General features: G+C 40.1%; 2 protein-coding genes across 3 annotated transcripts; one reads left to right on the top strand and one right to left on the bottom strand.

The window, feature by feature from the left end:
* Positions 1-1,423: 1,423 nt before the first annotated feature.
* On the top strand, positions 1,424-16,338 carry LOC128543182 (helicase with zinc finger domain 2-like). Its single transcript, XM_053513541.1, has 13 exons — positions 1,424-4,486; positions 4,592-4,677; positions 4,779-4,913; positions 4,996-5,172; positions 5,578-5,722; positions 9,056-9,111; positions 9,387-9,525; positions 10,082-10,274; positions 10,430-10,564; positions 10,652-10,864; positions 10,967-11,132; positions 15,491-15,664; positions 16,081-16,338. Exons 1-13 carry the CDS (start codon positions 1,425-1,427, stop codon positions 16,197-16,199), a joined length of 4,800 nt encoding a protein of 1,599 aa, XP_053369516.1. The 5' UTR covers position 1,424; the 3' UTR covers positions 16,200-16,338.
* Positions 16,339-18,683: 2,345 nt separating this feature from the next.
* Positions 18,684-22,637, bottom strand: LOC128543115 (very-long-chain (3R)-3-hydroxyacyl-CoA dehydratase-like). Of its 2 annotated transcripts, none has more exons than XM_053513452.1 (9): positions 22,619-22,637; positions 21,017-21,074; positions 20,626-20,674; positions 20,423-20,533; positions 20,150-20,277; positions 19,514-19,626; positions 19,347-19,441; positions 19,047-19,178; positions 18,684-18,929 (listed from the first exon to the last, which is right to left on the bottom strand). In XM_053513452.1, exons 3-9 carry the CDS (start codon positions 20,657-20,659, stop codon positions 18,856-18,858), a joined length of 687 nt encoding a protein of 228 aa, XP_053369427.1. In that variant the 5' UTR covers positions 20,660-20,674; positions 21,017-21,074; positions 22,619-22,637; the 3' UTR covers positions 18,684-18,855. The 2 variants fall into 2 exon arrangements, with proteins under 2 accessions (XP_053369427.1, XP_053369426.1); XM_053513451.1 differs by lacking the exon at positions 22,619-22,637 and adding an exon at positions 21,665-21,716.
* Positions 22,638-23,203: the final 566 nt, after the last annotated feature.

Genomic DNA, 23,203 nt, shown 5'->3' with positions numbered 1-23,203 from the left:
AGCATAATTAATTCCGGAAACAGCTAGTATTCAAAACACTCGTAAACCAAGTCAATTCTCCTATAAGAAATAATGGAAACTTAAATTGTTCATTTCATAGACCAAAAAGATTAATACATAAAAATAATTAACACAAAATATTAAGTAAATATAAAACAAAGTAACCTGAAAAGTAAAAATAAATCCCGACAGGTAAGTGTTTTCTTTTGTGCGCGCAGGGGCTTTGTGTGTGTGTGTGTGTGTGTGTGTGTGTGTGTGTGTGTGAAATCTCTCTAATGACATTCGATTGAGCGACACACTAACAAAATCACTGCTGTAAAGTAAAAATAAAACAAATTTACCTGAACTTTACCTTTGAAAAGAATCACGACAGAGCAGTGTTTCTGTGTAGAGCAGAAAGAAAGAGTGTGTGTGTGTGTGTGTTTTTGTGAAGGCGAAAGTAGGAGAGGTCTGTGTGTGTGTGTGTGTGTGTGTGTGTTTGTGTGTGTGTGGCACGATGTCCAATGACACACACGCACACAGACACAAAGAGCTGAGCCTTGAGCAGAGAGAGAAAATGGATTTTCTCTAATGAGACTTGCTTTTGCCTTACACGCGCGCTGTACACACGCATACAGATACAAAATAAAATATGTTTAACACACACACACACACGTGGTCACAATGTTATAGTAAACAGTACATGGTGCAGGGATGTTGATTATACCAGTAAAATACAAGCACTAAGACCCAGCAGGGTAGACGATTACTCACAATTCCACAGCGCAAGAGAGAGAAAAAACATTGGCTCAGTTGTGATCACGTGACGCTCTGCGTCAAAACAAGAAGCGCATGCATGATACATGATACTCGGTACTTGTAAACCAAGACTTGCTTGTTTTCCAAGTTAAAAATTATTAAAAATCTTTGCTCGTTTTGTGGAACACTGGCAAACCGCGTTACTCACAACTCGAGGTTCCACTGTACGGGAGGAGAAAAAAATACTCTCTCTCTGTGACCATGCTGTTCATCATTGTCTGAATCTATCTTGGTTGCTGATTTCAAACACCTAATGCATGATTAATTAGTTTTGCTAGACCTGTGTCATGGGTGTGGTTACCTTGTGCTTTATATAAACATTCAGGATGAGTCATTTAAAAGAAAAAATCCACAAACCTTTCCTACTGTGATATACTTACTCACTTACTCACTCACTCATCGTCTATCCCGCTTTATCCCGTATTCAGGGTCGCGAGGGGCGTGGAGCCTATCCCAGGAGACTTAGGCAGGGTACACCATGGTGCCAATCTATCGCAGGGCACATGTGTTACATAACATTTTGACATAACAATATGATGTTACATACATTTAAGTAAACATTTTTATAAATTTTGTAGCAGGCTGCAATAATCTTAATTGCCTTTTGTGCATTTCCAGAATAAACCATGGGCAAGAAGAAAATGTATAAAAAAAATGCAAATGGATGTTCTGGTGACGGAACAACTCTGGATGAAGCTTTAGAAATCCACAAGAACCTTTTCAAGTTCTCCAGTCGAGGTTTCCACTGGGAGCCTCTGTTCGAACAAGAACACAGTCAGGAGGAACTACAAGAAATGTTGGATACCAAACCTCATGAATATGTACGCTGTAAACTCAAAATGGAGAGACACGATCTGGCATATGCCAAACCTCTCAAGGATCTGACTTCTACCATTTGCATCAGTGGAAAGGATGCTGTGGGCAGATCCTTTCCTGGTGATGAGGTTTGTGTTCAGATCTTGAGCAGAACATGTCAGCTTAATCGAGGTGAATCAGTGAAAGGGAAAGTAGTAGGATTGCTGGATAGATCTGAAAAGAGCTGCACCATCATCTGCAGGATGGAGGGACATAAACAATTAGCTACGCCGGTCAAGAAAAACATGACCAGGATACGTATCCTGAAAAAACAACAGGACAAAATAGAAATACGGAAGATCAATCCAAAAGATGGACACTACGTCCCTAAGAGATCTATTGACATGGCAGAGGATCAGCTTTTAGTGGTCAAGGTGCTGAAATGGGAAAAGACTCATCAGTATCCTCTTGGAGCGGTTACAAAAGTTATCTCACATGAAGAGTACTATAAAGTGCTTCTGGAACTAGAATATGGCATTAAAGACTCTCCTCCTCCTTTCCAACCAAAATGTGACCAAAAGGAAAATGAGGAAAGAAACCTAACATTCACCATAGACCCTAGTGATGCTTATGCCTTGGATGATGCCTTCAGTCTGAGTGACCATGGAGAACAATATATGATTGCTATTCACATCACTGATGTAGCTAGTGTCATTAGGAAAGGCAGTAAGGAGGATACATTTGCAAAAAAGCAAGGTAGGACATTTTACAATGTACATTTGAAAGCAAACAAAGCATTCATGCTTTCCGAAGAATCAAGCAATGAATTCCTGAGCTTACTCCCAGGTCAGAAACGAAAGACCATATCTTTGAAAATAATGATTAACAAGGCCACCAATATTATAGAGTCCAGTAATTTTACTCGTTCTGTTATCAAATCTGACAGACGGCTATCATACGAAGAAGCAGACAAGATAATACAAGAGTTCTGTCCTGATGATAGCCAGGCACCTCTACGCTTTTCCAGTGTAGAAGACTGTATTGCTGTGGCCTACTGCTTTACCAAGGAACTTAGAAACTTCAGGTTGGAAGGAACCTGGAGCAGTGGCCAAAGAAATGGAGACAGTAGAGCCCACTGCATGGTAGAAGAGCTGATGATTTTTTACAACAATGCAGTGGCTGAAAAACTCATTTCCAAAGACCTAACAAGAGATCTCACCCCACTGAGGTGCCACTTCAAGCCAGATCCTGATCAGTTTGAGCTGTTTAAAAGAAAATACTCTCCCCTACTGCCCCTGTCTCCACATCTCTCACAAATATGTGAAGTTCCAGAGGCAAAATTTGAAGAAGCCAAAGAGTTTTTTATTCACGTCTTCAGACCTGTGTTCGAGCACATGGAAAGCTTGGCACAGAAAAGAGACTACCACAAGCTGGTTCATCTTATTATAAATGATGAAATCCATCCTACATTACGTCACATGGCCAAGGAATTCAAGGAAATTCAAAACAAAGCTGTCATTCTGAGATCATGTTCTAACTTGTCCTCAAGATTAGGACATTATGACCTGCAGCTCAATACATACACGTGTGCCTCATCGCCTTTGAGACGCTATCTGGACCTGGTTCTTCAGAGGCTTCTCCATAGTGTGCTCTCTGATAGGCACCAATTAGGCCCAAATTACACAAAGGAAGAAATTGATCATTTCTGTGACAAATGTGACTCTACAGAGGATTTTGATTTGGAGTCATTAAGACTCATCAATGCAACTAAATCTAGTTCTAGAGATGTGACCAAACTGGCAGTGGTGGACCAGATTTCTCCAAACGAGCATCAATTTATTATCTCAGTACCTCTTGACAGATTATCAGGGCTAAAGATTGAATACAGAAACCTCAAAGTGGTAGAGCAGCCAGCGTTTAAAGCCCAATCCTGCACTCTTACCTGGAAGAGAAGAGTGTATTCATTTATTGATTCCATCAAGCCAGAGCTACAGCATAAAGTGTCAGAGAACAAAAATATTATCCTGATCTCGGGTAAGAATTGGATAAGAATGATATCTGCAGCTAAAGCTGAGGACTGGGGTAAGGTCAGTGAGTGTCTTCGAGATGTTAAAGAAGAAAAAAATAATATAAAGTATAATGTAATAATGTCAAAAGCTTACCCGACAGAGCAGAATCATTTTAAAGTGTGGGAGATGGAACTCAAGTCTGAAGATGTGCTCCAAGTGCAGCTTGGCACAGAAGTTGTCAACGGGGCAACACTGCCTGCAGTAAACCTTCTCACTCTCAGTCCTTCCTTTGAGGTCTGTTTGGAGCATGCAAGGAACCCAATCAAGTGTTTCACCCCCACAGATGGCACAGTATGTTATCCATCAAAAACAAAGTACAAGGATTATAAGGAGTACCAGAAGATTTGGGGAAAACTGTGTCAAATGGACACAGCTTACAATGCTGTAGAAGAAAATAACAGTGTGATTCTTGAAGATGTGAGCATAAAATGGACAGGAACCACAGAGACATCTCTGGAAGGTTACTTTAAGATGACACAACAACAGACGAAAGACTGGTCTCTGGAATTTGATCTAACAAACTGTTACCTCTGTGTCAGACTCAGGGATCAATATGCTAAAAAAGAGGAAAAGACAGAAACAACACAGTGCAATGACTCTAATCTCTCTGACTTGCAGAACACACTGCCCTCCACATGGGTCGCACATGGTATAACCATCAAATCCCAAGCGCAAAAACAGGGAAATAAAAACACGGAGAATAAATCCAACATCAAAATACATTTTCAAATAAACTCCAGAAAAATGCTGAATATCCCATGTACACTTCAAGAGAAAGACACAAAGTTCACTGTCGAAGTAATTCCAAAGAAAATCCCATACGTGTATGTTATATACCTTTTTAAAATCTTATAACTGTCTGATCTTTTGCACAAAATAATATAATTGATAATAATAAGAGTCAATAATATAATGTATTGATTTTTTAGGCAATATGAACATGCTATAAAAAATATAAAAATAGCTAATGAGCTGGTGAAGAGCATCGCAACGGGGACCGTTTTCAAAGTTTACAGTAAGATTGACCTGAACTAAATCTTTTCTTTGGAACTATATTTCAAAACTGTGTAAACACGCAATCACTTAAAGCACTGTGTTCATGTTCAAACTCACCAGATACAACTGAAGAGCTAGAGCCAGCAGATGATGACATGGATCACAACCTGGACCTGCCACCTTTAAATGAAAGTCAGAAAATCGCTGTGCAGGAGGCTTTGAACAATCCTTTTACTGTGATCCAAGGACCACCAGGTACACATTTGTAGAGAAATTGACAACAGATACAGTCTTAGTAGTGATTTGTAGCAAATTCTAACATCTATCCACTCAACAGGTACTGGGAAAACTGTAGTCGGGGTTTATATCACATATCAGTTTTACATGATGAACAAACGTCATGAAGCACAAGCTCCCAAGAACTCAACAAAACCAGGACAAGATGAGAAAAAACCCAAGAAGCGTGGCATCCTGTATTGCGGTTCCTCCAATAAGTCTGTGGATATTGTGGCAGGTGAATTGTGACCGCAAGCTGGTAGAGACGCCCACATACAGTACATCAAGTTCAGTCTTTTACTGTCCTGCTAATAAACAGTAGGTTTATAAAGAAAAGATAGTAAAGAAATATGTTGACCCTGACTCCTAAACCCCACCCCCCATGCGTAAGGGGTGTCAATTTGTCTGTGAACTTGTTATGGAATATTTCTGCTTTCCAATTTTAAAATGTATGGTTTGTTACATTTACAGCTGTTTGGACAAGTTTTTCAGTATTCCTATAACATGCATGTTGTTTTCTGACTTATAATCTATAGTAGTCTATGGAAAGGCAGTATTTGAGGGTTTAATTTTACAAATCTTTTAATGAAATCAATAAAATAAAATTAAAATTAAAATGTATGAATATTTTACTGTACTACAGAGCAGCTGTTGAAGCTAAAAGAAATCCTTAGGCCTCTTCGGATCTACTGTGATCAGATGGAAATGCGAGAGTACCCGTATCCTGGAAGTAACCTAAACCTCTGTCGCAGAGCCCTTCGTGATGAGAAGCCAAAGGAAGCACTCAGGTCATTTTTCTGTCCTAATTTATTGATATTACTATAATGTAAGTAAATATTTAAAAGGTTAAAGCTGGGCCTCCGAGTGGCGAAGTGGTAAAGTGCTCACCCTATCATCCGGAGATCGCAAGTTCAAACCCCGGGTGATGCTGTTTTCCTCTCACAGCCAGAGAGAGCTGATTGGCCGAGCTCTTTCAGAGGGGAGGGATAAGAGGTACTCAGTGCTCCCACATTAATGACGGCGCTACAAGCCAAGCAGGGGCGTCTGTAAGCTTGCGCACGCGGAGGAGGTGGATAGCGCTGTCCTCTGAGTGTGTTACGCCGCCCCCAATGGTGCGTGAGCGAGCAGTTTGAAAAAAATGGTCGGTGACGCCACGTGAATCGGAGGAAACACGTGGGTCGGACTGCGGTTTCCCCGACTGATTGGCGGTAGATGCTTCATGTGGGAGCCTCCAGTGACGGGGTGGAATTGGATACCACTAAATAAGGGTAGAAAATCCAAAAATTTGGAAAAAAGAGGAATAAATTTATAAAAGGTTAAAGCTAAAAATAATTTAATCAGCTTTAATCTAAACAGTGATAATATTATTCACATACATGTCTGTCTTTTATTCTGTACGGCAGAATTCTTGGTCTAACTTATTAATACAAAGAAATCACATTCTGTAAGGTTGATTATCCTAAGCCTTGTTTACACTAAGTTGTCCTTCTTTGGTGCTCAGACAAATACACTCCCTGTTCGGTAATCGGAGAGTGAATCACAGATGAGAAATGGAAAAAGTAGATCAAAGGATAAAGATGAAGTTTTGTCTTAAAACCACTCCAGCGTGTTAAAATTCACTTATACCACTTCAGCGCTGTTATTTCAGCCAAAGTGAAAATATGAACTAATCCCAGTCAAAATATTCACTTTATCTTTTCTAATTAATGGAGTGATGGGGCGGAGGGGGGAGGGGTTGATCTGTCAAACTATTTTTGAAGGTTCGGTTTCATAGTCTACTTTTTGGATTAACCCATGCTATGTCACGCCTTTGTTTCTGTTTCTTGAGGAGTTTGGCAGCTCGTAGATGCATTATGGACATTTCTGTGTCATACTACATGTCTATACACGATGGTTAGCTCAAGACATACAGCGTGTTCCAAATTATTACGCAAATGATATATTTCTCTGATTTTCATAATTAATTAATGCAAATGAAAGTCATCAATTTTTAAGTCATCAACCATTAGGATATAATTAAAATTTTATTAAACAAACCTCCTAAGGATAACAATATTTATTAAAAAAAAATAAAAAACTGAAAACACACTTTTTCAAATTATTATGCACAACAGAGTTAAAACATTTTATAGGTCGTAAAAAACTGAAAATAGGCTTTCTTTGAATTTAAAGCATTATGAGGTCATATTTACTAAAATCAAAGCTATTTCAATCAAAAAACATCCTAACAGGTCATGTTACATCTTAACATTGGACCCCTTCTTTAATATCACCTTCACAATTCTTGCATCCATTGAACTTGTGAGTTTTTGGACAGTTTCTGCTTGAATTTCTTGCAGGATGTCAGAATAGCCTCCCAGAGCTGCTGTTTTGATGCGAACTGCCTCCCACCCTCATAGATCTTTTGCTTGAGAATGCTCGAAAAGGTTCTTAATGAGGTTGAGGTCAGGGGAGGATGGTGGCCACACCATGAGTTCCTCATCTTTTATGCCTATCGCAGCCAATGACACAGAGGTATTCTTTGCAGCATGAGATGGTGCATTGTCGTGCATGAAGATGATTTTGCTACGGAAGGCACGTTTCTTCTTTTTGTACCATGGAAGAAAGTTGAAAACTCTATATACTTTGCCGAGGTCATTTTCACACCTTCAGGGACCCTACAGGGGCCTACCAGCTCTCTCCCCATGATTCTGGCCCAAAACATGACTCCAGCACCAAATTGTTGACGTTGCAGCCTTGTTGAACATGGTGGCCATCCATCAACCATCCACTACTCTATCCATCTGGACCATCCAGGGTTGCATGGCACTCATCAGTAAACAAAACATACATAGTCTTCATGTATGCCTGGGCCCACTGCAACTGTTTCTGCTTGTGAGCATTGGTTAGGCGTGGCCGAATAGTGGGTTTATGCACAACTGCAAGCCTTTAAAGGATCCTACACCTTGAGGTTCACAGGACTCCAGAGGCTCCAGCAGCTTCAAATACCTGTTTGCTGCTTTGTAATGGCATTTCAGCAGCTGCTCTCTTAATCCGATGAATTTGTCTGGTGTTTTCATACCTCGTCCAAGGCATTGCACTATTTGACGCTTTTCGGCAGCAGAGAGATCCTTTTTCTTTCTCATAGTGGTTGAAACCTGTGGCCTGCAAAATAAGGTGGAACAACCTTTTTTAGTACTTTTCCTTTAATTGGGCTCATCTGGCAAACTAATTATTACATGTATCTGAGATTCATTTCAGTGATCCAAAGAGCTCTGAGACACAACAACATTAATGAGTTTAATTTAAAAAATCAAACATTTAATGTTTATGACACTTAAAACCAATTTGCATAATAATTTGGAACACAGTGTATAGCCATACCCACCTCAAGGGAAAAAGCACTAAATTATAAAAAAAAAAAAAAAAATTTAAACCTAGATGCTGTGACTAATCTGGCACATAACTACTTGTAAAATTGCTTTTACTTAACATTTTTGTTCACTTATGGTGCAGTTTTAACTTACTCCTTAAGTTTTATTAAACTCTGTCCAGCCAGTTTTGCGTGATGCTATGATAAAATCAGAAAAACAATAGCATTAACAATTTTATGAATTCTATACCAGTAAACTGGTGACAGGATCATGGACCCCAAAGGCTCACCCATACCCGTAGGGACCACAGGCCAGCCTGCCATGTTTAATCTCACAGAAAAGCCAATCGTGAAAACCACAGAAAAAAGTCAATATTGGCCACAAAAGAAAAGCATCAGAACACCTACTGTACAGGCCACAGCACACAGGGCCCAGCTGGCGAAGAGCACAAGGTCCAGCCCTGGCCTCTATACAACTGTGGATTTCAGGGTCAGGTTACTATTGTACAAACTGTAAGTACATTATGGGAGGTGAAGCCACTTCAACAAGCTGAGACAAAACTGGTTCAAATGGACAGAAATAAACCAAGAACAATCAATTTTAAATGGCTGGAAATTGACAGTAACACAGTAACTGTGTTACTGTCTACAATCAAGCCAGTTTTTCTTCATCATGGACTGAAAGGCTGCTGTCCAATAATCAAAAAAGGCTGCCCCTGGTCCAAAACCCACACCTTTAATCTCCAGTAACGGTTGTGGCTGACCACAGGAAAATTCTTCTGGAAGAAAGTTTTGACCAGAGCCATGTTTGGAATAAAGAACACTGTAAGAGCTGTTAAATATGGTGGTGGCAGCATCACACCATCTCCTCCCATGGAAATGGCCCACTGGACAAAGTGGACAGAATCATAAAGAAAAAGAAGAGACTCAGAGTTCTTCATCAGAACCTCAAATAATTAGCTAAGAGGTGAAACCTAGAGAAAAATGTAATGTTCTAACAGGACAATGACCCCAAACTCACATCAAACATAACTGTTTAATGAATAACACAAGCTATCCTTAGGCTTTTTGAGCCTGAACTATACTGAAAATTGTGATAGCCGAAATTGTAATTAAACTCCATTTTCTGCTGTTTTACAGAGGTATCTCTTTAATGCAGTTGGTGCGAGATCCTGGCAACCCCCACTCAGCAGAGATACAACGACTTGAAAACTGCGAGTCGGATTTTAACATTGAAAGGTAAAGAAGATTATTATGACAGTGTGTGTTTGTGTCAATTTTTTAGTTTTTTTGTTATGCAATACAACTGGAGCTGGAGCTGCTTCTTTAGTTCATAAGTTATGTTAAGCTGGAGAAGGTGAGTATCATTTGTAACACTGGTTCTCTCTTGGATCGTGACACATACCCTTTCATCATCCGTAACGTTTTTTAAGGCTGCTGTATAATAAAAAAAAACTGGTTTAAAAAACAAGAAAGAAAAGAGACTATTTGACTGAATGATGATTCAGTCATTTATCTGGATTGATCTTTTCCAAAAGCCTTATTGCCAACTTTGGCCAGTGTCAAGGATTGTGTGTGTACTTTATTAGAGCTGGCCCATTCTCTGCCCCCATAGGATGAAATGTTGGTGCATTATGTGCAGCATATTCCTTTTTCTTTTTGAGCGCTAAAAATGTTTGAGTTAACAGATAGCTATTTATTTTAGACCTAGATTAACAATGTTCTAAGTTCCTAGTTCCTGAGTGTGTGTGTCTAAAGAAAAAATATACTGACAATAATAAAAACATGTATATAGTTACAAGAAGGAGTTGAAGGAGGCTCAGAAGTATGAACTCCTACGGCATGATGTGATCCTGTGCACCTGCTCGACTGCTCTAAAGCCCATCCTGATGGAGACCATGGACTTCCGACAGATCCTGATTGATGAGTGTGCCATGGCCACAGAACCTGAAGCCTTCATTCCTTTAGTCTCACATAAACCCGAGCAGGTGAGAACATGCTGTCCAGTGTTCACCCTACTGTATATCCTGATTTATGTGTGAACATCTTCTGTTTCCTTCTTTAGACAATGTTGTAGTCTATTAAAGCATAAATCTGTTTAAGATTATATGTATCTATTGTTTGGTTTTTGTTTTTTTTACAGATCGTGCTTTTAGGCGATCACAAACAGATTCGGCCAATCGTGACATGTGCCCGTGTGAAGGAGCTTGGAATGGAGAAGTCCCTCTTTGAGCGATATATGGACAGGGCATTGATGCTGAATACACAGTACAGAATGGTAAAAGGATATACAGTACAAACATAAGTACTGTCAATTAATTCACCCTCTTTAATATAAACATAATCAAGCTTTTGTTTTTTTTAGCATAAGCATATCTGTGAGTTCCCTTCAAATGAGTTTTACGGAGGGAAACTGAGGACTGGAACCAAGCAAAGAACCCCCCTTTTGCTCGACAGAAACAACACCCCGACTGCCATCCTATTCGGTCATGTTGAAGGACAGGAGATCAGTTTAGTCGTTTCTACAGCAGCTGGAAATGAACGTTCAGCCGCCAACGAACAGGAGGCGGAGCAAGCGGTAAACAGAGTGAAATCTACCTTTATTAATCAAGGAAAAATTCTCTGTTAGCAACTATGCTAACACATTTTATCATCACCATTCTCCTGTTACACAAATCAGGTCCGGGTTGCAAACCTGTTAGTCCGTCTGTCTCGAGTGCAACCAGAGGACATCGCTATTCTCACCCCCTACAATGCACAGATGTGTAAAATCAAGGAGATGTTGGGGCAGAAGGAAAACCAGGCTCTTCAGGGTGTCAACATTTGTACAATCATGAAAAGCCAAGGTGAGTTTTTAAATCAGTACTTCACAGAACATACACTACTGTTCAGAAATTTAGAATCAATTCCAATTTTTCAAGAAAAATAAATCACTTTAATTTATTCAATAATTATCATGGGAAATGAAAATATAGTCAAGCCATTGGAAAAGTGAGCAATAATAATAATTTCCGCTTAAATTGACAATTTATGGCTTTTCCTACTTTAATACTGCCTTACAGGCATTCCAGCTGGAAACAAATTTCCCCATTTCCTGAATGCTTCCTGTAGCACCGCACACAACTTTGCCTTTTCCCTCCCATCCAGTCCACCATCAGTCCTAAAGAACCCAGAAGCCTTCAGACCTGGGGTTTCTCATTAATAAGTAGTTCTTGCACAGCAGATAGCATCAAGCAAGCTCTCTTCCAACATCTTTTTTTATTTGTTCTGCTCCTCAGAAATGTCCTTCTCTTTGATAAGAGCTTAGGTTTATCTGTCCATAATGCTTCTTCCCCCAATCATCCTACATCCAGTGTTTGTGTTGTTCTCCAATGTGATGTTTTATTTGAAACCAGCACCCTGAAACACCAGACTGGTGTTTTACAAACAATAAAGCTTTGTTTCTTTCTTAAAACTGGAGATTTGATGGATTTGCCCTCAGTTTAGGATCCATAACTTCTTATTCTATCCTGGTTACATCCTGATATTCTGTGAAGAAAGTTGTACATACAGTACTGTTGTAAGATATGCTTAATGCTTTTTCATTTCTTCTTTTCAACTGAGCTAACTTAAATGTACGAATAAAATTACTCTATAAGATGGTAACTCATCTCAGTGTGCCACTGGAACACCCTGAAGTTACGGCTGCTGAAAATGGACCACTGTGTGCCTCTGTGTGAACTGTATTAATAATCCAGTTATATGAGTCAATTACAACACGAACAACGTCTGGACTGGATTTACACTCAATGTATTAATGTTATTATAGTTTTACAAAAAGTTTTCTGAGTGATTTAAAGTATGTTCTCTTAATAGATTGGACCAGTCAATCTAAAATAGTGATACATTATCATAGTGATCATGATGCTGTTGTCTTTTAATTTAGTAAAATCTATCTATCTAAGTCAGGTTAAGCAGATATGATGTACTGGACACAATATTATCCCCAAAGACTTCTGGGCAAATATTCGTTCAACTAAAACAAAAGTGTAACTTTTTGGAAGATGGGCCTTCTGTTACATCTGGTGTAAAACTAACGCAGCATTTTTTAAAAAGAACATCGTACCAACAGTCAGACATGGTGGTGGTGGTGGTGTGATGGTCTGCGGCTCCGCAGCTTCAGGATCTGGACGACTTGCCATAATCAATGGAACCATGAATTCTGCGCTCTACCAGAAAATCCTGAATGAGAATGTCCAGCCATCAGTTTGTGACCTCAAGTGCCCTCGGGGTAATGCAGCAGGACAGTGATACAAAACACACCAACAAGTCCACCTCTAAATGGCTCAAAAAAAAGGGAGGTTGTTGGAGTGGCCTAGACAAAGTCTGGACTTAAATCTGATCGAGATCCTTAAACAGACCATTAATGCTTCAAAAATCCTCCAAAGTGGGTGAATTAAAACAATTCTTCACAGAATCGGGCAACAGAAGGTCCAAAATTCCTCCCGACTCCCGAATGCCAGGTATCACAAACGCTCGATTGCAGTTGTTGCTCCTAAGTGTGGCACAACCAGTTACAGTGGAACCTTGGATTACGAGCATAATTAATTCCAGAAGCTGTCTCGTATTTCAAAACACTCGCAAACCAAATTTAATTTTTCCATAAGAAATAATGGAAACTCAAATTATTCATTCTACAGTCCAAAAAATAAATACATAAATATAATTTACATGCACCTGCACAAATTAACCTGCACTTTACCTTAAAAAAAGGTTTAAAAAAATCCTGACAGATAAGTGTTTCCGTATGTGCTTGCAGACGCTGTGTGTGTGTGTGAATCGAAAGTAAGGAGCCCCTTCCCCTCTCCCCCTTGTCGTCTTACACAGTTACCCTTCCTCCACTCTTTTCACACACACGCACACAATGCAAACACTGTTTTATCGGAAAAATAAACAAGGAATCTCTCTAATGACATTCGATTAAGTGACACACTAACGGAATCACTGCTGTAAAGTAAAAATAAAACAAATTAACCTAAACTTTACCTTAAAAAAGAATCGTGCAAAAAATTGTTAAAAAAAGAGAGCAGCGTTTTTGTGTAGAGTGTGTGTGTGTATCTGTGAAGGTGAAAGTAGGAGGGGTCTGTGTGTGTGTGTGTGTGTGTGTGTGTGTGTGTGTGTGTGTGGGGCACGGTGTCCAAAGACACGCAGGCACACAGACACAAAGAGCAGGCTGAGCCTTGAGCAGAGAGAGAAAATGGATCTTTAACCTTTCTCTAATGAGACTTGCTTTTGCTTTACACACACGCATACAGACACAAAATAAAATATGTTTTACACACACACACACACACACACACACACACACACACACGTGGTCATAGTGTTATAGTAAACAGTACCCACAATTCCGCAGCGCAAGAGAGAAAAAAATCGTTGACTCAGTTGTCATCAATGACGTCAAAACAAGAAGCACATGCGTGATACATAATACTCGGTACTCGTAAACCAAGACTTGTGCGTTTTTCCAAGTCTAAATTACAAATCTTTGCTCGTCTTGCGGAACAAACCGTGTTACTAACAATCCGAAGTGTTACTGTATTAGGTTTAGGGACAATTACTTTTTCACACAGGGTCAGGGTGGACTTTTTAAAAGACTTCCTTTTCTAAAAACAGCATCTTGTCTTTATTGTGTTTATCTTTTTTAACTTTTTTAACTTATTGTGTTTATCTTTTTTATCTTAATTTGTGCTTAACGACCTAAATCATTTAAATGTGACACATATGAAAAAAAAATCATAAAGGCGCAAATACTTTTTAATAATAATGGCACTGTAAATACAGGTGCATCTCAATAAATTAGAATATCATTGAAAAGGTGATCTATTTCTGTAATTCAATTTAAAAAGTGAAACTCTGCTTTTGAGTGGCGCAGTGGTAAAGCGCTCGCCCTATCATCCAGGGATCGCTGGTACGAACCCCGGGTGATGCTGTAACCTCTCGCAGCTGGAGGCACAGAGAGAGCTGATTGGCCGAGCTCTCTCAGGGGGGAGGGATGAGAGGTACTTGCGCTCCCACATTAATCACGGCTCTACAAACCAATCAGGGGCGCCTGTGAGCACGCGGAAGGAGCGGCTAGCACTAGCGCAAAAGGTCATCGCTAAAGAAGCTGGCTGTTTACAGAGTGCTGTATCCAAGCACATGGACAAGTTGAATGGAGGGAAAATTGTGGTAGAAAAAGGTGCACAAGCAACAGGGATAACCGTAGCCTTAAATGGATTGTGACTGTCAGAGGCGCCTTATCTGGGCTAAGGACAAAAAGAACTGGACTGTTGCTTAGTGGGGCAAAGTCCTCTTTTCAGATGAAAGTAAAATTTGCATTTCATTTGAAAATCAAGGTCCCTGTGTCTGGAGGAAGAGAGGAGAGGCACAGAGTCCAAGCTGCTTAAGGTACAGTGTAACGTTTGCACAGTCAGTGGTGGTTTGTGGAGCCGGGTCATCTGCTGGTGTTGGTCCACTGTGACCTTCTATCAGGTCCAAGGTCAGGACATCTGTCTACCAAGAAGTTTTAGAGCACTTCATGATTCCCTCTGCTGACCAGCTTAATGGAGATGCTGATTTTATTTTCCAGCAGGACTTGGCACCTGCCCACACTGCCAAAAGTACTAATACCTGGTTTAAGTACCTGTGCTTGATGGAACAGCAAACTCACCGACCTAAACCCTCTAAAGAATCAATGGGGTACTGTGATAAGAAAGATGTGAGACACCAGACCCGACAATGCAGAAGAGCTAAAGGCCACAGACTGAACGCCTCCATGCCACGCCGCATTAATGCAGTAATTCATGCAAGTGAGCCCTGATCGAGTATTGAGAGCTGTACATGTTCATCCTTTTCTGGTGTCCAACATTTCTGTGTGGAAAATATTTATTTATTTTAATTATATTCTTTATTTAATTATTAATTATAATTATATATTTATTTATTTTTATTCTGAGATTCAGATTTTTTTTTCATTAGCTGTAGGCCATAATCATCAAAATTAAAAGAAAATTAACACTTAAAATATATCTTAATAAATTATAAAATATTTATAAATATATAAATTTATATAATATACAAGTGTAACTTTTTAAATTGAATTACAGGAATAAATCAATGTTTTAATGATATTTTAATTTATTGGGATGGACCTGTGTGTGTGTGTGTGTGTGTGTGTGTGTAGGAAGCGAGTGGCGTTATGTAATACTCTCTACAGTTCGATCGTGTCCACTTTCTGAGATAGTAAAAGAGTCGTACATCAGTAAAGGATGGCTGGGGAAGAAACTCGGCTTCATCACCGACCCAAACCAGGTCAATGTGGCCATCACGCGCGCTCAGGACGGACTCTGCATTCTGGGTAAAACATCAACATCAACAAAGAAAACACACACCTGAAAATGTCTCCGATTTCACAGACAGACTGATCAGACTGATCAGACTGACCAGGTCACAGTGTGTAGACAGAGGACACTACATGTGCACTCATACACACATTTACACACCCAAGTCAATTTAAAGTACCACATCTCCCTTCTGTTTATTACAACTCAGGGAGTTAAAAAAGCTACATCAGGATTATCACCATGATAATATTTTGTGTGCTGATGAAGTAAACTGGAGACTTAATGTAACAAAAACACAATGTTTACACAATGAATCCATAATCTAATATGATTTACTTTCAAAGCATTTATAATGTGTTTTAAATGTGAAATATAAATGTAAAATGCTTTAGCCATCAGCAGATAACAGAACGTTCTTGATGTTTCGCAGGTAATCGTGACTTGTTGAACTGCAGCGAGCTGTGGCACAAACTGCTGTCTCACTACCAGAGACGAGACTGTGTGCTGGACTCGGCTGAAGACATTAAAGTCCGCAGACACTTCATGTAGTGAGCTCTTGTACTGCGGGACACAAAGTCTCGAGCTGATTTAGTTGAAATGCTAAATGTTTACACAGGGAGGCGCTGTAGAGCCTATTATGGAGTCGGATGTGTTTTATCTGGCTCTCTGGTAAATCACCAGATTTTTAAAAACCTTTTCCAATCATTGGATCATTAGCTCCAACTATGCGCCAGTTATCTCCTTAATTTTAAAGAAGGAAAACACCCCTCTTGACTGTAGTTCATATCATCTAATTTCATTGTTGAATTCAGATACGAAAATCTTTGCCCCCTGTCTGGAGAAAGTTCTGCATTGTGATATTTCATATAGAGTTTTATAAAGAACAGATACTCTTTTTTAAATATAAGGTATGTTAAATACCTAATGTTGAATGTTATCTTTAACCCATCTCTATCCGACAATTTGGAAACAATTATTTACCTCGTTGCTGAAAAAGCATTTGATCGAGTGAATTGGGATTTTCTTTTCTACACTCTTGGTAAATTTGGTTTCGGCCCTAAATCTATATCTTGGATAAAAGTGCTATACTCATCCCCACTGGCTGCCGTTCGGACAAATAACAACCTATCCCCTTTCTTTGAGCTTCAGCGTGGTACGAGACAGGGGTGTCCTTTGTCACCCCTTCTCCTTGCTGTGGCTATTGAACCATTGGCTAGTGCATTAAGGGAAAATGCCAGTATTGAAGGTATCTCTCTCTCCCTTTATGCTGATGACATTCTGCTTTTCATATCCGATCCTCCTACCAAAACTTGTGAATTTATTGAAAGACTTTGGTTAAATATCTGACTATAAGGTTAATCTACAAAAAAGTGAAATGATACCAATGAAAACAATGTAGCACAGTTTCCTGATTCAATCCCCTTTAGGTTTAGTCCCAGGAAAATCAAATATTTAGGGATTTGCGTAACACATAAGCATGCCGATCTGTACAAGGCAAATTATCAGGTTCTTCTTTCCAAAATAAAATTAGATCTTGAACGATGAGACCTGCTCCTCTCTATTTGGGCGGAAGAATAAAGACAATTGAAATGAATCTGTTTCCAAAATTCCTAGACATATTTCAGTATCTTTTTAACAAATTCATTTAATTAACTTTAATAACTTATGTAGTCAGATTTGACGATTTGGAATAAAAGATGATTTGGAATAAAATACAACCATGTATTAAACAAAGTATCCTACAGAGGCCCCGTGAATTAAGAGGAATGGCACTTCCAAACTTTCTTTATTATTACTGGCCTGCTAAGGCCTGTGTGGTCAATGTTATTCTGGGCGCAGTATGATGCCAATCCTCCCGTCTGGGTAGCTGTAGAGGAAGCATCAATGGGATCTCTCTTATCATGATTATACGCTAAATTACCACAAAAACACCCCACGTTTTGTTTTACCTCAAACCCACTTTACATAGTTTTAAATCAGTTTCAGCATCATTTCAATCTTACTGGGGAGGGATGAGAGGTACTTGCGCTCCCACATGAATCACGACTCTACAGCCAATCAGGGGCGTCTGTAAGCTCGCGCACGCGGAAGGAGCGGCTAGCACTTTCCTCCGAGTGTGTTACTCCGCCCCTAATGTTGCGTGAACAAACAGTTCGAAAAGATGCGGTCGGCTGACGTCACGCGGTCCGGAGGAAACACGTGATGGTCTTCGGCCCTCCCGGCTGAGTGGTAGTAGTAGCCTTAATGTGGGAGCCCCCCAGGTGACGGGGAGGAGTTGGCTACGACTAAATTAGGGGGGAAAATTGGAAAAATCTAAAAAAAAATATATATATAGATGCAGATAAACTGGATCTGTAATAAAAGAAGATTTTTCTAAAACTTCCTTCTTTTCCTTTTTTTGTTTGATGTGTAATTTATAACTATTTCTTTTTTTTCTGTTTCTGCTAACTTTTGGTGAGGGAGGGTATGGGTAGAAAAAATAGTGTACAATGTATGTTTGTATATGTAACTTGTTTATATTTCCAATTAAAAAAGACATTGTTTACATAAATATTATAGTAAATTAAAAAAGTTTAAATATGTGTTAAATTATGTTGAAGACTATTTCATTCTAATGTAAATAAATAACAACCCCAGTCTGATTGTCTCTTCTTGTTTATGATCACTGACAGACCGACTGCTCAGACAAAGTACATCACTCTGTATGAGATTAACACACAAGAGCACGCGCACACACACACACACACACGTTACACTAAAACTGTTCCATAATCTAGAAGAATAATAAACTTTACATCCAGTCAGTTTAATGATGTAGAACGGGGCCTGTTAAGTGTCACGCCACACTTCGTACCTGAGCGTTACTGCACACTGGGATTTTTTCAGCACCTTCAGCTTTAAAACATCCTTCTGTAGTGAAATATAAAGCACTCGATGGTGTGTGAGGCTCCTGGACACTCCTGATCAACCCTACTGCATGCTCCACCACACACACAGACACGCACACACACACACAAAAATGTGCCATCTGGCTGACAATATTAATACTATTTATTATTATAAAGACATCTTTTCCATAATTAAACCGTATTGACTATATGTACAGAATAACAGACCAATCTCATTAATGATAACCAGTTCTATTGCGCTCGCTGTAATTCAGAGAGTGCAGCCCTTTAAAGAGCACCATGTCGCCATGGAAACGTCAGTCTGTGTGTGGTTTCAGTCGCAGGGATCTTCTGCTTGGGATCACCAGATGTCTAATGTTGATGAAAAATCCTATAAGATAAGAGAAAAGAAAAAAAAAAAAAAAGCAGTAATTAAGTAAAACACACATAGATCATGTGACTCACAACACACCAATCTGGTGCTGAAGGAGATGAAGTTCAGTCTTACCGACAAACATGAGGAGGAGGTAGAGACGGAGCGAGAAGGAGAAACTGAGGGACAAGCCCACAGACTCGGGGAGAGCAACGCTGAAGAGTCGGGTCTGATCAAACAGCGGAAGAGACTGGAGCACAGCCACAGCTGACACACACACACACACACACACACACACACACACACACATACACACACATACACACACATACACACACATACACACACATACACACACACACACATACATCCCTTCAGTCATTAAACAAGGAGAGAAGGTCTTTTCTAAAAGTCACACAGGACAGCGTTCCTCACCTTCAGTCAGGGTGCTGAGGGGGTACAGGAGGGCGTGGCGGAGACAAATCAGCGTCCTGAACTTGGCATCGAGACTCAGCACAGGAAACGCAAGCCTGTTGTGTATACACACATTTAAACTTGTCACCTGAACACCTAAACATGTTCCTCCAAACGTTCTCACTCACCTGAAGACCTCAGAGATGCTCCACAGGTAAAAAACCCAGAAGACCACACTGCGCTCCTGCATCTCGGGCAAACTGCCGAAAACCACGAACAGGACCACGTTCCTCCCCATCACCTTCACACACACCAGCACAGAAACACAGCACAGCGTTCTCAGTGTGACATCCGGCAACACACACAGTTATACAGCAGCGCTCGAGTTTAACAAACCACTTTACATATCACAGCGCAGGGCCTTGTATTAACACCCCATCATCCATTCACATCACATTATTATTATTATTATTATTATATACATTTTAAATTCATCAAGTTGTTTTGTTTTTGCATTTAGATCAAGCAGACTATTCAACTAGAGATATGGCAGAAGTCACAAGAACTATTTAGGCTGCAATGATGAATTGTTACACAATCAAAACTTGTATTTATCATTAATTTGATTATTATTTAATAATTAATTATTATTATTATTGTCTAGAGGTAAAGAGTAAATCATCATCATCATCATCATCATCATCATCATCACACCAACTGGGAGAAGGTATTTTTTAACAGGAACACGTGTAGAATCACATGAGGGTATTGAGCCTGATTCAGTTGGTCCTACAAGTGTTTCCTTTGATCTGTCACAGCCTTGCCTGTATCATGGCGGGGAAGACGGGGGTCTTGACCAACCCGACTGCGGCGTTTATCACCTCCAGCAGCGCCAGCATCTGACAGCCGTACAGCACAGCGGCACAGGAGCTGAACGCATTGTAGAACGCACCTAGAGATCAAAGCTCTACATTAGTCCATGAACCCACAACCATGTGACATCATCATCATCATCATCTGTAGGTATATTATTTATAGTCAGTATATGACCCAGGGTGACGATTACAATTGTGTTTCGATATTAAGTGACGTCTCACCTTGACCATGCAGGATGAGATTGGCTGTCAGGAGGCTGAAGGTCCAGGAGAAGCCCAGGAACTGAACCAGGTTGTAGATGTACAGGTAGTGCCTCCTCAGAGCGTCCAGCACTGCAACAAATTCAACACAAATATCACTGCATCTACGTACAACTACGGTACGCTGTTAAGACCAGTGCGCTCCAGGCCAGGATGCATCTTACCGCCGCAGCGCTCCTGATCTTCAGCAGCTCTCATGCTCTTTGTGGCCTACTGAAAAAGACAATAATCCATGAATACAAGAAAATTATACATTTAATGAATTTCACATAATACACTGGGAGCAGAAAAGTCCATATTATTTACAGTAACACACCAGAGACATCGCAGCAACCTTACTAAAAGTGGATGAATTAATGGGTGGCTGGATGAATAAGTGGATAGATGGATGCATGGGTGGGTGGATGGATGGATGGATGGATGGGTGGATGGATGTGTGGGTGGATTGATGGATGAATGGTTGGCTGGCTGGATAGATAGATGGGTAGATGGAGGGGATGAGTCAAAAGATCAGTGACAAAACCTAAAAGATCAGACGCAAAAGGTTTCCCTTACCTCCTGCTGATCCCCTTCAGACTGATCAGATGGACCAGAAGATGCTGAGCTCCATCACCTAACAAATAAAACACACGTTAGATCTCATCAGTCCTGGAAGCTTCAAACATCTGAACATTCAGTGGTTACACAACATCTCACCTGATACACACACACACACTGATACTCACTCACTCACTCACACACACACACTGATACTCACACACACACACACTGATCCACACACACACACTGATACTCACTCACTCACTCACACACACACACACTGATCCACACACACAGTGATACACACACACACACTGATACTCACTTACTCACTCACACACACACACTGATACTCACTCACTCACTCACACACACACACTGATACTCACACACACACACACTGATCCACACACACACACTGATACTCACTCACTCACTCACACACACACACACTGATCCACACACACAGTGATACACACACACACACACTGATACTCACTTACTCACTCACACACACACACTGATCCTCACACACACACACACACTGATCCACACACACACACACACACACTGATACTCACTCACTCACTCACACACACACACACACTGATACACACACACAGTGATACACACACACACTGATCGCTTTATAACGCTACGAACCGTCTAGTAGAGAATAATGTCGTCCTGAGGTGTGTGTGTGGATCAGTGTGTGTGTGTGTGTGTGTGTGGATCAGTGTGTGTGTGTGTGTGTGTGTGGGTGGAGGCATCACTGCAGTGCCGGAAGTCAAGCCCCTGTTTTCTCTTTATTTATTTATGATCATATGTCGGTATATATCGTGTTGTTCTGACCAGTTTATTTACACACACACACACACACACACACCCATTAGCCCAGTGTTAGCCTGTGATGATACATGCTAACTGTCTTTGCTAAGGTTTTTAACGCTTTCGCGCCACAATTAATGTGAGAATTCCCGAATCTTCCCAGTGAGTCGGTTCATCTAGCTCGGTTCACCAAAAATGAATCGACCCCTCAGGATCTCAAATGAATCAGGGCTATATAGTTTTATTCTCAACTACGACTAAAACTGTAAAACCTCTTTTAAAATAAATGATTTTACTTCACACGGTATTTAATGAGTTTTACTCGAAATAATATTGAACACAGAAAGCACCAGAGCATAGTGATTCGGCTTCGGTACAAATGATTCACTTCCGTTGATGAATCATTTCCTTCTTTAATAAACTAAATACAAGCATTACCACAGGATAAATATTACAATTATTTAAAAAAAACATTTTGTTTACTAACTGGTTTGTGTAAAATGTTTACTGAGAAAACAAGCGTAATATCAATGCTCAATTCTCAAGATTCACCAAACGGAGTCGACACGGAGTCGACTCGTTCACCATGTATTCCCTGAAGCCTGACCCAAAGTGTGTGTTGATCCTGTGTGTGTGTGTGTGTCTTCAACATCACATTCCAGGGTTATTCCCCTGTCCACTTTCTCTCCTGCCAAGGGTTGTGTGTGTGTGTGTGTTCATCTACACACTCTTCAGGAGTGTTAGTGAGCTCGTGTCGGAATGTCGAGGAGCCTCCAGATTATCCCAAACCTGATGGTTCAGTGGGGTTGAGTCTCGTCAGGACACTCAGAGTTCTTCCACTCCAACCCTCACACACCATCATGGAACATGTGAGCGTGATGTTCAGGTGGAATCAAACCTTCTCACAATGCTGCAGATCTGTATAAATAAAGGTTTAGATTTAATAATCCACTTTAAAATAATCTACTAATGCGCTACTGTCTCAATGTAAACAAACACCTGCACCAATAGATATTAATTAGAAAAGATAAAGTGAATATTTTGACTGGGATTAGTTCATATTTTCACTTTGGCTGAAATAACAGCGCTGAAGTGGTATAAGTGAATTTTAACACGCTGGAGTGGTTTTAAGACAAAACTTCATCTTTATCCTTTGATCTACTTTTTCCATTTCTCATCTGTGATTCACTCTCCGATTACCGAACAGGGAGTGTATTTGTCTGAGCACCAAAGAAGGACAACTTAGTGTAAACAAGGCGTAAGATACTCAACCTTACAGAATGGGATTTCTTTGTATTAATAAGTTAGACAGAGAGTTCTGCTGTACAGAGAGACACACAGACATGGACGTGGGCTTCAACCTCAAATAATAAT

Source organism: Clarias gariepinus, chromosome 15, assembly GCF_024256425.1.
Source record: "Clarias gariepinus isolate MV-2021 ecotype Netherlands chromosome 15, CGAR_prim_01v2, whole genome shotgun sequence".
Lineage (NCBI taxonomy): Eukaryota > Metazoa > Chordata > Actinopteri > Siluriformes > Clariidae > Clarias > Clarias gariepinus.
Note: the sequence above shows the minus strand (reverse complement) of the source record. Positions and strands in the feature narration are given on the sequence as shown.

Excerpts from the sequence above, each read along its gene's own strand:
- LOC128543115 (XM_053513452.1), bottom strand. The coding sequence starts at position 20,659 with ATGAGAGCTGCTGAAGATCAGGAGCGCTGCGGCG. Across the intron at positions 19,442-19,513 it reads AGCATCTCTGAGGTCTTCAG|GCTTGCGTTTCCTGTGCTGA; the intron begins GTGAGTGAGAAC and ends TATACACAACAG. Across the intron at positions 19,179-19,346 it reads CCTCAGCACCCTGACTGAAG|CTGTGGCTGTGCTCCAGTCT; the intron begins GTGAGGAACGCT and ends TGTGTGTGTCAG.
- LOC128543182 (XM_053513541.1), top strand. The coding sequence starts at position 1,425 with ATGGGCAAGAAGAAAATGTATAAAAAAAATGCAAATGGATGTTCTGGT. Across the intron at positions 10,865-10,966 it reads AACAGGAGGCGGAGCAAGCG|GTCCGGGTTGCAAACCTGTT; the intron begins GTAAACAGAGTG and ends TACACAAATCAG. Across the intron at positions 11,133-15,490 it reads TACAATCATGAAAAGCCAAG|GAAGCGAGTGGCGTTATGTA; the intron begins GTGAGTTTTTAA and ends GTGTGTGTGTAG.